Source organism: Panthera leo, chromosome A1 (genome assembly GCF_018350215.1).
Source record: "Panthera leo isolate Ple1 chromosome A1, P.leo_Ple1_pat1.1, whole genome shotgun sequence".
Classification (NCBI taxonomy): Eukaryota; Metazoa; Chordata; class Mammalia; order Carnivora; family Felidae; genus Panthera; species Panthera leo.
Window position 1 is genome coordinate 117,754,409 of NC_056679.1, and position 16,279 is coordinate 117,770,687.

Below are 16,279 nucleotides of genomic sequence, written 5' to 3' on the forward strand. Positions count from 1 at the left end.
ATTTCCCCCGGGTTGTTGTTATGGTCCTTACTCTTGGGAGGTACTATCAGGCTTATAGTTCAACCGAAAACAGACACCTTCTAGATATCAAAGCACTGATAGAGATGGGTTAGAACAGTATTTGGTCTGCCTTCAGGAAGCTTACATTTTAGTGGGAAACAAAATACACATCAGGCACTAAAAGAGCAGGAAAAGGGGAAATAGGGAGTGTGGATTGCTATTTTATATTGGAGGGTAAGGGATGATCTCCGATAAATGACATTTGAGCAGAGACCTGAAGGAAGTAAGGAAGTAAGCCATAGATGTATCAGGGAAATAGTGGGCCTGGCTTTTGTATCCATCTCTCCTTTATAAACATTTAATAGAAGACGTGATACCCATTTATGTCAACAGGCTGCCACTTTTTACTAAATGCAATAAAACCTTGAACGCATTCAATCCTTTCTTCCTGAAATGCAATACCATTTATACTTAATATTACCGTTTTTCTCTTTGAGTATCAGACTTAGGGTTTTACAGATTGAACTTGTTTTACCTAGCTGTATTTAATACTTACTGATTAGATTGTCACAACCTGGCCATTCAGAGCTCCATTAAACTGGCTGCCTTGTCCTTTCATTACTGCCTCAAACCTTTTTAAAAGCACCCTTACTTTTGGCAACAAGATATTCCAGGCCTGCTGTGATTCCCTGCCCCCAAACGTAATTAGCTCTTTTCCAAGGAGGCCTGAGTAGTGTCAGAGGCCCAATCTGGCCCAAGAGCATACATCCCACTTGACCTGCAGAAGAACTGGTTGTAGCAGGATGACACTGCTGTTGGGCCACCAGGGAAACATGGGCCTCGGAAAGGGATCTTTTTAAGGTCCTGAGTTCATTCAGGCATCTCCAGTTTAGTTGTCGTGTTTATTAGACTTAATAAAAATCATTGAATTTAAAATAGATGACTTTTACAGGCACGTAAATTATATCTCAATACAAGTGGTAAAAATTGAAACCCTTCTGCCAACTTCCACTTGTACCTCAACTAGTTATATTGACCCAAGATGTTCCATTATGTTTACTTTTCTAACTGAAAAAAACCATCCAAACCTATTTTTTCATACCTTGCAATGTTTATATCCCCCTTGGTCACAAATCTCCTTATTCTCTTTAGAAGCCGTATCCTTGTTTGGATCCCAGGCATAGCCAGAACATGACAATTCATTGCTCATCTGTTCCTACCTGCCATTTTACACAGGTGCTTCATGTCTATGAATGACTTTATTTTCCCTCTGGTGACGGAAGAGGGTGAGCAGTTGCTGTGACTGCACCTTCCTACGGAACTGCTGTGAGGAGTGAATGTGAAGCCTTGCTCACCAGCCATTGCCAAAATACATAAGTATCAACGCAGACCACCCTCTGACCCCTGGGGGCGCAAACCCATAAAGACATGTTTTATTTGAAAATATCAGATTTAATAGAAAATATCACATTGTAAACAAGCCCATCGATCTACTAGCCTAAGACAGAATGACAGCACGATCACGTATAAAAGCTAAAGACAGAACACCAGGTACCAAACACAGCACTCAAGGAGAGGCCTGAGCCGGTCTCTGAAAGATCTTTCCCAGAAATAAAGGAAGCAGCAGCTTCAAACAGGCACAGAGATAGGGAGGGGAAGGCAGCATCCACTCCACGAAGGCTTAAGAGAGTTGAAAGGCAGAGCAATGAACTCATTTTGTGAACACGGGGTGAAGGATAAAGGGGCAAAACGGTTGTGCTTCCTGGTGTTCTGGGAACACGAGAACACGCCACAGGAACCTGAGAGGGCTGGAAGGGCAAGGTATTTTAAGTGAGGAAAGGCTATTATTAGGCGCCTTTAGAAGCATTTGGTATGTTGTCTTGGCACTCAGCTCTCAGGGAAGCAGGAGAACATGTCACTTGTGTTGTGACTAAACTTAGGCCGAAGCGAGCTGCTTGCCCTGGCCCCTGTCTCCTTAGCTGGGCACACTGACATGGTGCCGGTATCTGTCACCCCAGGGAGACCTTGGAACAGAAACATGGGCTCTGCTGGGAAGAGGGTTTCCACCTTCCTTCCGTGCTGGAGGGTCCCCGAGGGAGGGGAGTGTGACGTGGCCATGCCCCTTGAGGCTCTGAGTTTATCAGCAAAAGCCTTCTCTTTAGCCCGGGCCACCCAGATTCTCCCCCAAGGAATCCTCCGAGTTCACGGAAAGGCCAACTGTGAGAGCAGAGAAAAACAAGAAGGGAAAGAAAGAAATCCTTTTCTTTCTTGCCACGGCACTTGGAACTGAACATAAGGTTGAGAATTTGTTCCTTCATCTGGAGTAGTGATCCTCAAATAGCAGACCTGCTCAAGAGGGGCTTTCAGAGCCTCTCCAGAGAGGTCTGGCCCGTATACACAGGTCCCTTCCCACCACCCCCCCAAATTGAGAATCAGTATACAAATGATAGAAATTCCTGTTGGGAGTGTGCTGTATGTGAGAACAGTGCCAGAGGGAGAACCAAAGCTAAAAACCCTAATTTGTGTAGGGCAGACATCAAAAATTATGGAGTACATTTTTCAGAGACTTTTTTTCTGATTAAGTTAGAAAACAAGTCATTCTCCCTGTCCCTAAACTCTGACGACTAGGCTCCATGCTGCAGAGCCAAGAACAATTTGTATGCCCGTTCGTCTGGAGTAACCATACTGGGTGAGAGAAATACAACTGTGTCCTCCTAAAGGCAATCACCAGAAATGCCTCGCCTGTCCTGAGGACGTCCTTGATGCTAGGGTGAGCGCGGGCTAATCACCATACGGTTTCTCAGGAGACTGGTTGTTCTCTGTTTCTTTCTCTTTGATGCTGTACAAGGGGTCCACCAACTTGTTATGAACAAGCATTAGGCCTGTGAAAAGTTAAAAACAAAAAGCAGTTAAGGCAGGTAGAAGCCAAGTTCCACCATTATGAACAGTCATATCCAAGAGCTCTCAAATTTTTCCTCTTCCTGAAAATCATCTTTTTTCTGTGGCTCCAAATGACAAAAACCCTAGAGTAGGAAAAGAACTTGTTATTTCCAAAGAATGCTAGAATCCACAGGACTTTTAAATCCAGTCTCTGGGGGTGTTGGCCATTCAAAGGTTAATCTTTTTTTTTTTTTTTTTTTTTTTTTTCAGTTCAAACTCATTTCCCTTTTATTAAAGTCCAAGTTACCATTACATGGTTTGGTACTCAATAAAGGAAAACTTGTTCAAATAAGGTAATACGTTATCATCAGTAATTCCAGGTGGCTGTTTATAATCAAGTAGCATTATGAATAAATCCTTGAGAAGCCATCCATGGGGTTTACACTTTGTCAAGGCCCAGTTCCCCTGGAGTGGAGATTCCCAGTTCATTTAAAGTTGGTCTAAGTTCCTGGATGACATAGGGGTAGATTTCCTTATGAGGTCCTGCTTTGTCCTTAACAACCTCTAGGATGCGAACTGCACTAGCAAAATCATTTAACCATCTGTATGCCAGCAAAGCAGCATCAATGATTTTAGGTTCTGGAACCAGAGTATAGCCAACAAGCGTGTTCATCCCTTTACACAATTCCCAGGTGTCAATATCTGGCTTGTTGAAGTATGTCACCCGGTGAGCATCAAACTCCCCATCTGTTTCATGCGACCCCCCGGGAGTAGCAGCGGCGGTGGAGCCGGGACCTGGAGCTGGGTATGGGAGGCCTCTGGGGCTGGCATGGGGCGCTGTAGCTGCCGCTACAGGGCAACGGTGGGGAGCGGTACAGAGCATGACGTGACCGCTATGACGGCACGCAGTCTCAAAGGTTAATCTTTTAACCAAAGAATAAATTCCCAATATGCCTGCTTAGTAGATGAGGGTTTTCATGTAAGTTTGTTTAAAGCAGTGTGTCCTTTTTAAAAAAATTTTTTTTTTAATGTTTATTTATTTTTGAGACAGAGAGCATGAACGGGGAAGGGTCAGAGAGAGGGAGACACAGAATCTGAAACAGGCTCCAGGCTCTGAGCTGTCAGCACAGAGCCCGAAGCGGGGCTCGAACTCACGGACCGCGAGATCATGGCCTGAGCCAAAGTCGGCCGCTTAACCGACTGAGCCACCCAGGTGCCCCCAGTGTGTCCTTTTTAAAGTGGAAGAGAAAAAGATCCTCCTAAGAATTCAGTGGCCTACCTAGAGGGAAAGGCCTGCAGAAGACCTTGAAAGATTAAAACACCCTGAGGCTCACTATCACTGCCAAGAGATCACCACATTGCCCTTGGACTACAACTTTTCATTTCACTGGGTTTTTTGCCTCCTCAGAACAAAGAGGCTTCCAGAAACAGACCCTTGCAGTCATGGATGGAAGAGCATTGACTGTATTTGAGATCCTAAGGTTTCATTTTTGTTAAAATCAGAGTTGTCTATGAAAGTGGCCAGAGCAAGAAAAGTAGATCCACTCCTCACACCTGGCACACCCTAAACTTGGCCACCAACTCCCAGCCCCAGCCCTCTCCTCACCTTTGAAATACTTGACAGTTTTCACTTTCAGCTCCAGGGTGGCATCCTCGTCACACACAAACACCGTGCGGGGATGCTGCTGGAAGGCAGATACGGTCCACATGTGGCTCACCCCCTCCTCGATGGCCTTGTACAGAGCAAATGCCTTGTGAGCACCTGTGATGAGGATCATCACCTGGGGATCAGAAAACAAGCCTGTGATGGAGGAGAATGAGCAGTGGAACCCAGAGTCCAGAAACCTGAATTCTGGCCCAGTCTCCCCAACCAGCTGTAAGAATCATTGTTTTTAATATACCATTTTAAATTGTTAGCCTGCACCACACTGTGCTCCCTGCTGTATGCGCCTGATCACACAAATAACCTGAGGCAGGGGCATCATTATCCCCATGTTCTAGGAACGAGGAAAAGGGCTCCAGGAGATTTAAGTCCCTTGTTCCAGGTCATTTCTGACCCAAAGGCCACCACTTGATGGTGCCTCCTGATGCCTTTGATGATGACTATGAATAGACATGCAGGACAAAGGCCCACACTCCTTATCCCAATGGTTGTGACAGTGGGTCCCAAGGAGTCCTAGGCTGGGTGAGTTTTCACAAGCACAGTCTGAACAAGAGGGGTCCCGATCTGCCCCATCTACAAAGGGCCATGGAAGTGATGGTAATAGTTATACATGTGGCTCCTAAGGTTGAAGCCCAGAAAGGCTGCCCCTCAATCTGGTCACTTTCAATTCCGGGTATTAGACTGACTAATAGCACTTGGGGTGATGCTTTTTGTTCAAATAAAACAAAGGCACAGCCTCCCCTCAACAGTTCAAATATCAAGAACAGAAGTGCTGGAAAGTGACTGTAAAGAACTCTGCTCTCTAGATTTCTTTCATTATAATTCCACTGTACCATGGACTTGTGAACAGGATTTACTGTTCCTCTCTCATAAGAAATGAAACCAGAGGCACAGAGAGAATGTGACTCTTTGTTCAGGACCCCAGAACTCCTGATTTCCAGACCCAGGTCCTTTCCCAGATCATAATACCGTCACGTGACAGGGAGGGCTCTCAAACCGTAGGGTTTACAAGCTGCAAGGCCAAAAATAGCAGGGTGACCTCCTAGGTACTGAGTCAAGGTTACCCAAGAGAAAGTGGGTAATATCACTCATTTCACAAAAGTTCACTCGAAACAGGGAGCCCTTTTCACTGATGTAGATGTTTGTTAGGCAAAGAAACTTGAAGCTAAAATGTATAGCTGCTTCCCACTGAATATACCCCTGAAAGGAAGAGAAAATGTTTTTAAAATTCTAATGAAAGACAGTAAAGAAATTGGAACCACCAAAAATTCAAATGATACTCCACTTTCTAGGGAAAAACACACTGAACCGAGTTCAAATCACACCTCCCCACATTTATGAATCCCCGAACACAGGCCCAGAACCACGACTATCCTGGGGTGGCAGGAGGAGCTCCCTTCGAACAGTGACCTCCACCAACTGCAGGGAACCAGCAGTCCCTCTCAGTACCCGGGCAGGTGCAAATTCATATTCTGACATCAGTAGGGCCAGGCTCCTTTCTGCCTGGGAGAAGCTAGGCAGGCAGAGGCGGGGGGACCTGCAGCCTTTTGTAAGTAGGCAGTGCTGAAAAGGGTTCCCTCACACTGAGAACAATGGTTGCCTCCAAAGAGGAAGGGGGAGCAGTGATGGGATCAGTTAGGATTTTAGCCTTATTTGTAAGGTCTTCATTTTTAATAACTGTACCCAGGTGGTACCCTGTATAGTTAACAACAAAAAGGCCAGTTCACCACCCCACCCCCCAGGAAGGCCTGTGGACGGCTTGTGCCCTTACCTCTCTAGCATCCATGAGAGTGCCCACACCCACCGTCAGGGCCATGGTGGGCACCTTGGTGAGGTCACCATCGAAGAACCTAGCATTGGCCAGGATGGTGTCCATGGCCAGAGTCTTCACACGGGTCCTGGACACCAGACTGGAGCCCGGCTCATTGAAGGCGATGTGTCCATCGGGGCCGATGCCTGCCCAGGAGAAACAATGAGGACAGGCCTGTCAGTCCCAGGGATCCAAGATTTCAAGAATGGACAATCTATTTTTCCCCACCTGGGGTCTGAAAAAATCCTTGAAATCATATCTCTTTTCCCATTCACCCTGGGCAGGTACACTTTAAGCATAAGATCTTCCCCTCTCCCCACCTCCTGGCATTTCTGTTTGAGGCTCACACAGATGTCGTGGCCTCACTACCACCCTCAGAAAGCTAAGTAAGCAGCACTCCAAATAGCTTCCGCTTTGCAAGATTACTGATGGGTAACTTCTCTCTCTCCTTCCCAGTAGTCAGGAGTCCTGTTGCTGAGATAGAGTTACAGCAAATAAAAAATGGCCTGGTCAGGGGTTGCAAAGTTTATAAAATCTCAGAACATGAGTGCTGAGAACATTAGCCTCTTCCTCCCTGCCTTGAAGTAAAGAGGAGTTAAATCTAAAGCAGTAAAAGTCCCAACTTATCACCCCCATGGGTGAATCCAGAGGTGGCGACAGACGGTAATGGAAGAGGGCAGCCCAGGGTAGGAACAAACCTCAAATTGAGAAGGGGCCACCCTAGATTCTTCCTTTCTTTCCACTGTTGCGGCTGACCCTGGGGAAGTCACCAAACTTCTCTGGTGTTCAAATGGCTAAGCTACAGTGGTGCAGGGGCCAAGTTGCAATCTTCTGGAACTACATAGAGTCTTTGCTCTGAACTGTTTAGGTAAGTCCCATGGACTGATCCATACAAAACCTTAAGACTAGGGAATAGAATCTGAGAGTCCAAATCCAGACGTCTCACTTTACCAACAAGGCACTGAAGTGCGGATCACACAGTCACTGAGCAGCACAGCTAAGGTGAGGGCTCCTACTCCAGGGTCTTCCCTGACTCAGGGTGATAAATGATCGCTATTGTTTCAGTGCAGTGAAGGAGCTGCAGTGAGACAGCCATGGGTCTCGTCCCGTTCCCACATGTCCTCACCACCCTGGGCCTGCCCTGGACACGTGCTGCAGAGTGTCAAGCTCACCTCCAACGAACAGCTCAATCCCTCCCGCGGCTTTGATCTTCTCTTCAAAGGCGTCACACTCGGCCTGCAGGTCAGGTGCATTCCCATCCAGGATGTGAGTGTTTTCTGGGCAGATGTCAATGTGCTTGAAGAAGTTGTTCCACATGAAGGAATGGTAACTCTCCGGGTGGTCTCGAGGAAGGCCTGTGGGGCCATGGCTACACTAAGTCATTCCCAGGCTGGGCCACAGCTCTCGTTCCAAAGAGGATGCCGGGATACCCCCAGACCTTCACAGACTCCTTCAGGGAAATGCTCATCAGGGAGCCCTAGGCACCACCCCTCTGGCCCTGAGACACTTAGGATAGTCTGAGCTGGTCTCCCTGTGTCCACCCTCCACCACTGCTGTGATGACAGGACTGGGCCAAGGTAGCTACACACCAGGAACCTGAGAAATCCCCTCATCTGGATCTCCTTTTCACAAAAGAGTAATTGTAGGCTGGAGGCCAGGGCCACTCTGCGCTTTTGGAGGTGGCCTAGCAACCTGGGAGTGGGGCTTGGCCCATTTGGGAAAGGAAGTAAGCATGCCCCTTCCCCCGTGCCTCCCACCTCACCATTCACCCACAGTTATACCCCGCTCAGCCTGAACCCCAACTTCAATGCCAGGTGCTTGGACAGAATTATCTCAGGGCTTCACAAAATGATTTTTAGCCAAGAAAAAGAATGTTTAAGGTGGATGTTTAATGTCAGCCTTAAAAAGGAACAAGATTCTGACACTACAACATGGATGACCCTTCAGGACATTTTGTTGAGTGAAATAAACCAGTCACAAAAAAGACATTTACTCTATGATTCCACTTATATAAGGTATCTAGAGTAGTGAGACTCACAGAAACAGTAAAATGGTGGTTGCTAGGGGTTGGGTAAGTGGGAAATGGGTAGTTGGTGTTTAATGGGTAGAGTTTCAGTTTTGCAAGATGAAAAGAGTTCTGGGGAATGGCTGCACAACAGTGTGACTAAACGCTGCTGAACTGTACATATAAAAATGGTTAAGATGGTGAATTTTGTGGATTTTACCACAATTGAAAAAAAAAGATGTTTAAAAAGAAGCCAAATGGAATGATGGCCTGGCGGGGGGTGGGGAGGGGGCGGGTACAGAAGACCAAGGTGTAGCTTTTCAGCTTTGGAAGGGACACCAGCGTCCGTTCCTCTCCCAGTGTACCTCGCAGGAAGGGGAGCTGGAGGATGAACACTGGAGAGAAACACAGGACACGGACACTGAGGGACACACCCCAGCCACGATCCCATTTGTAATTACTGGCTCCAGAAAGAAATGGCATGGAGTTGGGGAAGAGGCAGACAAGAAGGAGATACTCATTTAATATTTATTTAAAATGCTTGCTCTGGGGGTGCCTTGGTGTCTCAGTCGGTTAAGCGTCCAACTTCAGCTCAGGTCACGATCCCATGGTTCATGAGTTCGAGCCCCACATCGGACTCTGTGCTGACAGCTCAGAGCCTGGAGCCTGCCTTGGATTCTGTGTCTCCTTCTCTGCCCCTCCCCTGCTCACGTGCTCCCTCTGTCTCTCAAAAATAACATAAAAAAAAAAAAAAATGCTTGCTCTGTACAAGAGGCTTCCATATCTGTTTGATCACTTACTGCTTACAAGCTAGGAGGTCAGCTTTCATAGCTGAGTACACCAAGGCCTGGAAGAGACAGGTATTGCTAATTGAGCTTATCACTAAACATCACCGGCTCCCTGGGACTTCCCTATTCTTCTCCTGGGCTGAGCCTGAAAGGGGAGGAGTACAACTCTCCTGGAATCAGGAAACACCTTGAAAGAGACAGACTCACCCACATACTCATCCATGTTGAAAGTCTTCACATATTTGAAGGACAGGTCTCCATTCTTATAATACTCAATCAGCTTCTTGTAGCAGCCAATTGGGGTGCTCCCTGTAAGAGAGGCCACAGCCATGAATTCCCTTTAGCTCCCAGCTCCTGAAGATGCCCAGCTGGGCTACTCAGCAAGGAGAACCTATCAGATCTGAGAGAACATGTCAGATATGGAGTCCTATCCCAATGCTCCAATCCTAACTGCTTCTGAATGCCTACTTCCCCACTAGACTGTAAGCTCAAGGAGGGCAGGGCCATGTCTGTCCCGTTCACTGCTGAATCCCAGTGCTCAGGACACGGCTGACTGAAATGACCATGATGAGTAACCTGAGTGAACATCACCTTACTGACACGATATTCCCTGAGCAACTAGCATGTGAGGCAGGGGGCCACGTGATGAGAACACAGGAGCAGGAGACACAGCAGCCGCTTTGGAAGAGCTCACCCTGTAGGACTGGGAACATGAAACAGTAGTGTCAGCTATGATCACGGTAAGCCTGTAGGTTCACAGAAGACTTCCCTGAGGAGCAGCAAACTCCTGCGAGTTGAGGGTCATTAAAAAGCCAATGTCATAAAGCACGTGAAAAAGGCAGGACTTCCATAGATTAAAAAAGTAAATATTCATGAAGTCTGGATATAGGCTTATTGGGGGGAAAACTATAAAACATAAATGTGGATGATGTGGAAAGAAATGTTACTACAGTCTGTATATCAGATGATATTATGGAAGGATTTTTAATAGGGATAATAATAGCATTGTAGTTATGTAAGAGAATGTCCTTATTCTGAGGAGATACATGCCAAAAGATTTAAAGGTAAAGTGTCAGGAGGTTGGGAACTTACTTTCAAGTGGCTCATAAAAAAGTGTGTGTGTGTGTGTGTGTGTGTGTGTGTGTGTGTGTGTGGAGAGAGAGAGAGAGAACATGAGACAGAAGAGAAGAAGGAAACTGTGGCAAATGTTAACAACTGGTGAGCCCAGGAAAATGGTACTACACTATTCTTTAAGCTTTTGTGAATATTTGAAATTCTTAAAAATAAGATGATGAAAAGAAAAATGACCCACCCAAATCAGATCACTCTTTTCACAAACTACTAATGGCTTCACATTTCACTGAGTAATAATCCTAACAAAATATGTACATAATTTGGCCCCTGGTTACCTCTCTCACCCTTACTGATCCTGCTCCTTGCAATGCCACCTCAGGGCTTTTGCACATACTGTTCCCTTTGCCAGCAGTGCTCTCCCTTCAGATATTTGCATAACTCTCACTTCTGGCCTTTACTCAAACATCACTTTCTCAGATGGACCTTCCCCACCACTATATCTGATATTGCAAACCCCCACCCCTGTCTAGACACACCCTAACCCCTTTCCCTGTTTCATTTTTCTCATTCACTCATCACCATCTAACATACTTTATTTGTCGACTTGTTTATTATCTGTCTCTCCTACTACACTTAAAGCTTTAGGAAGGAAGGAATTTGTTTCTTTTGTTTGTTGTTGTATCACCAGTGCCTAGAACAGCTTGGCATGCAGCAGGCATTCACTAAATAACCTGTTGAATGAATGAAAGTTCCCTCCCTGCCCCCATAATCAATCTGTCCCTGTGACATGGCCTCAGCCATGCCTGAGCCACACAGCTTCTCTATCCTTCCCCTGAGCTTCATCATGTGCATTTTCCAAATTTCTAGCTTTTCCATCAATTCTGTGAGCTCCCCAATATCTAACCAATAAATTCCTTTTCTGCTTGAGTTAGCTAGAGTTGGTTTATTTGGTTTCCACCAATTAAAGATGTTTTCACCTTTTAGATGTTTCACCTAAAAGAAGGGATGTTCCAAGGAACCCTTATATGGACATGCCATGCTGGTTCAAGCAGGACAGGAAAGAGCCAGCTCTTGGAAGGCCCTGAATGCCACACTGAGGAGCCGGGATCTGATTATGCAGGTGATGGGGAATTAGGGAGGGATTTCAGCAGCACAGACTCTGACCTAGAATAGCTCTAGTTACAAAACAGGATGTTAGTGCAGCCCCCACGGGGCTTGAGACATTGGTGGTTTTCCAGATACGTGTAGATACTGCTCCCATAAACCTCTAGTGCACAGGTCAGCAAACTTCACACTACAGGCCCAAACTAGCCTGCTCCCTCTTTTTGTGCAGCTCATCAGTGAAGAATGGCTTATAAATATCAAAAGAATATTACTTTGTGACATATGAGAATTATATAAATTCAAACTTCAATGTCCACAGATAAAGCTTTATTGGTGGACGGCCATGCACATTCATCTATGTATTGTCTGCAGCTGCTTTTGAGCTACAAGGACAGTGAAGTAGTTGCAACAGAGGCTATGTGGCCAGTGAAGTGTAAAATATTGACTATGTGACCATTTACAGAAAAGGTGTGAAGGTCCCTGCTCTAGTGGATGGGACAATGAGGGGCAGATCCACCCAAACTTAGAAAGAAAGAATCAGGACATTTGCCTTAAGGAGCTGAGGTCAAAATATCCTCCCATAAAGGCAACATTCTGATTTTTTCCATAGGAAACTGGGACTTTTATGGAGGTTCCTCAAAAAATTAAAAATAGAACTACCCTACGACCCAGCAGTTGCACTACTAGGTATTTATCCAAAGGATACAGTTAAACTGTTTTGAAGGGGCACATGTACCCCCATGTTTACAGCAGCACTATCAACAATAGCCATAGTATGGAAAGAGCCCAAATGTCCAACAATGTGTGTGTGTGTGTGTCCAACAATGTGTGTGTGTGTGTGTGTGTGTGTGTGTGTATACACACACACACACACACACACACACACACACACAATGGAGTATTATTCAGCAGTCAAAAAGAATGAAATCTTGCCATCTGCAACAACATGAATGGAACTAGAGTATATTATGCTAAGTGAAATTAGAGAAAAATAAACATATGATTCACTCATATGTGGAATTTCAGCTACAAAACAGATGAACATAAGGGAAGGGAAGCAAAAATAATATAAAAATAGGGACGGGGACAAAACATAAGAGACTCTTAAATGTAGAGAACTGAGGGTTGCTGGAGGGGTTGTGGGCAGGGGGATGGGTTAAATGGGCAAGGGGCATTAAGGAGGACACTTGTTGGGATGACCACTGGGTGTTTATACGTAGGGGATGAATCACTGGATTCCATTCCTGAAATCATTATTGCACTATATGCTAACTAACTTGGATGTACATTAAAAATGAATGAATGAATGAATGAATGAAGAAACTGGGACTGTTTTTCACTTAGGTCCTGTGTTTAATTAATTATAGAAAATGCTTTGAGTGGACTATCTTCTCAATTCTCCCAAGGATAATGCTCAGCTAGTAGCACTTTAGATGCACAGAAGTTCATTCATTACATAAAATGTATGCCTGAAGACATTACGACTCAGTTCTGTTAAGGACTTCTGGTGGGAAGACTTAGAATGGAGTCTAAAAATCAGGTTATTCCTGCCTAACCAGGATCCCTTCTATACCAGAACTCTTTAGGAGAAGGCAGCAACTAAACCAGACCATAAAGGAAACTGTCCTCTGTTTTGCATGTCCAGGAAACAAGGCTGTTCACTCATAGCACCAGCACCTCAGAGCACTCCTTCAGAGTCTCTTGGCTTAATGAGCCCATGAACCTGGTCCCTTAAAAACCCCAGATGCTCACTCTCTCCCCCTGCCTCCAGTCCATGGCACCTTCTCTATCCCACAACGCACCAGTGGGAAGTCCCAGGGTGAAGTACTGGTCTGGCCCTGGGTTAAACTGGATGATGCGATTCCTGATGTACTTGGCTGCCCACTCACTGGCCTGAGAATAATGGTCCAGGATGATGAGCTTCATCTTGTCCTGTAGGGGACAGGTGACAAAAGGAATCAGTGGTAAGGGACAGGAATAAAGGGAGGGATGCAGGTGGCTGGGGAGAGGGGAGAAGCCCTTCTCACCCAGCAACACCCTCTGCCTAGGCTGATGAACCAGGAAGAGGAAAAGATCCCAACTTTCAGCTCACAGAGGAATTAATACGCTGGGCCAAGTGCCTCCACCACCCACCAGAAGGCGCTGCTGTGAGACAGACCTGGGTTCTCATCTCCGTTCCTCCATTTACCAACGGCAGAACCTTAGTCAAAGGACTCAAGATCTTCGAGATTGTTTCCTCAGGCATGAAAATGGGGACAGTACCTCCCTGACAAATTTCACGATGGTGAATAATAAATAAGGATGCATGTAAACCATAGTGTTTAATATGTTGGCAATTACCTTGTAGCTCGACCCGGCCCTCTTTCCCGACCCCTCTTCCCCCATCCGCTGGATATTTTGTACCTACGGCCTCTTCCTCAATAAACGGAGGTGTAGTGATATACTGGGACGCTAGAGCAGGTGAGATCCACGGGTTTTGCCTGTAGAGGTGTGTTCTCTTATCAGTGCTGGAGTGGGTGCTCCCACCGGCCTGGCTTGCTTTGTGGACCCTCAGTTTCCCCCACAGCGTACGGGGGGAAAATGCAACCGCTCCGCAAGGAGGGCGTCTGCTACCCTCTCACTGCGGTCAGTTAGAGTGAGAGGCGGAAGTGTCTGGATCACCCATCCGAAGGATACGGGTGTGCCTTTCCGACCCCGATGGCGATCCCATCGCCCCTCCGGCCCTGCATGGGGAAGGGATCCCAGCAGCTCGCTGGCTCACGGTCCCCGGGGACCAGAGGCAGGGGCAACGCTCGGGCCCCGCCCGCGCCCACCCGCGAGGAGGGTCCCCGCCAGCCCGGTACCCACTTACTCCGACACCTCCCGCGGCGGCTGCAGCAACTGTGCTGGCGGCCCCGCCCCGCGCGGGTCACGTGGCACCGGGTCACGCGGAGCAGCTCTCAGCCGGAGGGGCTGACTCCTCCGGGTGATTGCGGGGCCCTGGCTCCTGGTGGACTGTGGCCTGGCCGGGGCCAGCCACCCTTTCATCTCCGCTCCAAGGACGCGCAGGGCTGGGAACAGCCGTGGGAGGCGAGGCTTGGAGACTGGGTTCGTGCAGGAGGCCGGGGACTTGGGGGCCTCAGGTGACTCCCAGGAATGCAGTGCTTGGCCTGGGGTTGGGGCCTGAGTTTTAGTGCTGGGGAAGGGTGGGGGCAGGAAGAGCAGAATCGCTTCCTTCGAGTCTCCTAGAGTTGGGCCTAGCTCTGCCTTCAGGTTAACTTTTAGATGTCATGGTTTTACCTAGATATTACAACCTCTTTGCTTTAAATATAATTGGATTTTTCTTGCTTTATTTTTAAAGCTTAATCTTTACAGCAATCTATACTAGAGAAAAGGGAAGATCCCTGGTCTTCCCAGGTCTCCACCTCAAGGTAACATTGCTAACAAAAATGATACGAAAACAGGGAGGGGGACAAAACATAAGAGACATTAAATACAGAGAACAAACAGAGGGTTGCTGGAGGGGTTGTTGGGGTGCGGATGGGCTAAATGGCTAAGGGGCATTAAGGAATCCACTCCTGAAATCATTGTTGCACTATATACTAACTTGGATGTAAAAAAAAAAAAAAAAAGATAACATTGCTAACAGTTTAGACTACATTTCCAAATTGTTTTTCCTTGAATGTACTCTATTTTACAGAAATGGGAACACACCACACAATGAGCTAGGTGGCCACATTCCTGCAGTTCCCGTCATTGGGCTCACGGCTCCCCGTGGGCCCACCTGCAGCTCCAGGCCAGCTTGATAGAGGTGGTGTTAGTCTGGTGAGGCCCTGATGAGAAGGAGTGGTGGAGCTAATTTGCAGGGGGAAAAAAATGCAGTCAGAAATCTCATTTCCACATGAGGACCGTAGATGTTTCACAACCCCAGTCTCCAAACGCATCAGATAAATGGGGGAGGGGGGGTGCTCATCAGCAGCTGCCTTCGGGTCTGTCCAGGAAGAATGACTTCATGTGACTTTAAGCGGGCCTGTCCCTTCCACCCCAACCCCCATTACCTTTTTGTAGGGAACCAGTTCCAGGTCCATGTCAAGGCTGGCAGCTCTGGAATCAGAGAGCTTAGGGACAGATCAGAAAGATCTGGTAGTCAATTCCCAGTTCTTGAGTGAGTGACTCAAAGGACTCAACCTCTCCAGCTCTGAATTTTCTCTTCTGGAACAAGGGGTTTGAGTGGGATTAGTAACATTGACCTTATGTATCTGTTGGAAGTATTCGATGATACAGTAGTATAGCTTGGCTTTCATGGCCAGCCATCATTACCCCTTATTTCCTCCCACCTTCCTTACAGCCCACTCTCCACCCTCCAAATGTTCTCTACCCTAACCTCCTGCCCCCTCATGTTCCTCCCACTGCATGCCTGGGGTTCATCTTACCCACACCCAGCCTTCAGTCCTCTTGTAGAACCAAAATGGGCTAATTAAAAGAATTGTGGATTCACCCATAGAGTGGAACATTCTGCAGCTCTCCTGTGACAGATGTTTTTCTACTCTTTCATTGCCCCTGTTCCGAGTAAACATCTGGCCCCCAGGCCCAGAAAATCCTGCTGGGTCCCCAGGGTTCATGTGAGTTTTGTGAAGCTGGCCCTGCCCTTTGGCCTAAGATCTAATCAATTAGAGAGCTCCATGCCCCTGGCCATGATTGATTCAGGGCTAGGCAGACAGGGAAGATACTAACCCAAGGGCGGCTCACAGGCTCCCTTCTCCTTTGTGGCTTCCCACTGTGGCCGCTGGAAAGTTAACTACTCTCCCAGCTCCTCAGCCAGGATGTGGCCTGGTAACCTAGTTCGGGACAATGAAGTAAAAAGATGGCTCTAGGAAGTTACTTTACTTTCAGAGAAAAGTGACATGCTTGCCAAACAGTCTCTGTTCCTTGCCTTTTCTTCTTGCCGTGAAGGCAGATGTGATGCCTGGAGCTGG

At 47.0% G+C, this 16,279-nt stretch overlaps 2 protein-coding genes and 1 long non-coding RNA gene across 5 annotated transcripts; 1 reads left to right on the forward strand and 2 right to left on the reverse strand.

Annotated features, from left to right (window-relative positions):
• The first annotated feature begins 2,697 nt into the window (after positions 1–2,697).
• LOC122219610 lies at positions 2,698–13,623 on the forward strand. The gene is made up of 6 exons (XR_006202490.1): positions 2,698–2,770; positions 3,151–3,233; positions 4,518–4,756; positions 7,419–7,595; positions 11,205–11,340; positions 13,373–13,623. It is a non-coding gene; the product is annotated as an uncharacterized LOC122219610 (long non-coding RNA).
• Positions 2,769–14,241, reverse strand: GNPDA1 (glucosamine-6-phosphate deaminase 1). 3 transcript variants are annotated; one of them, XM_042938017.1, is made up of 7 exons: positions 14,176–14,241; positions 13,127–13,256; positions 9,354–9,455; positions 7,526–7,708; positions 6,315–6,499; positions 4,487–4,661; positions 2,769–2,882 (listed from the first exon to the last, which is right to left on the reverse strand). In XM_042938017.1, exons 2-7 carry the CDS (start codon positions 13,248–13,250, stop codon positions 2,782–2,784), a joined length of 870 nt encoding a protein of 289 aa, XP_042793951.1. In that variant the 5' UTR covers positions 13,251–13,256; positions 14,176–14,241; the 3' UTR covers positions 2,769–2,781. The 3 variants fall into 3 exon arrangements, with proteins under 3 accessions (XP_042793951.1, XP_042793955.1, XP_042793943.1); XM_042938021.1 differs by lacking the exon at positions 14,176–14,241 and adding an exon at positions 13,732–14,126; XM_042938009.1 differs by lacking the exon at positions 14,176–14,241 and adding an exon at positions 13,728–14,126.
• On the reverse strand, positions 3,241–3,815 carry LOC122219605 (cytochrome c oxidase subunit 5A, mitochondrial-like). The gene has a single exon (XM_042938034.1). The coding sequence runs from the start codon at positions 3,761–3,763 to the stop codon at positions 3,320–3,322; it is 444 nt and encodes a 147-aa protein (XP_042793968.1). The 5' UTR covers positions 3,764–3,815; the 3' UTR covers positions 3,241–3,319.
• Positions 14,242–16,279: the final 2,038 nt, after the last annotated feature.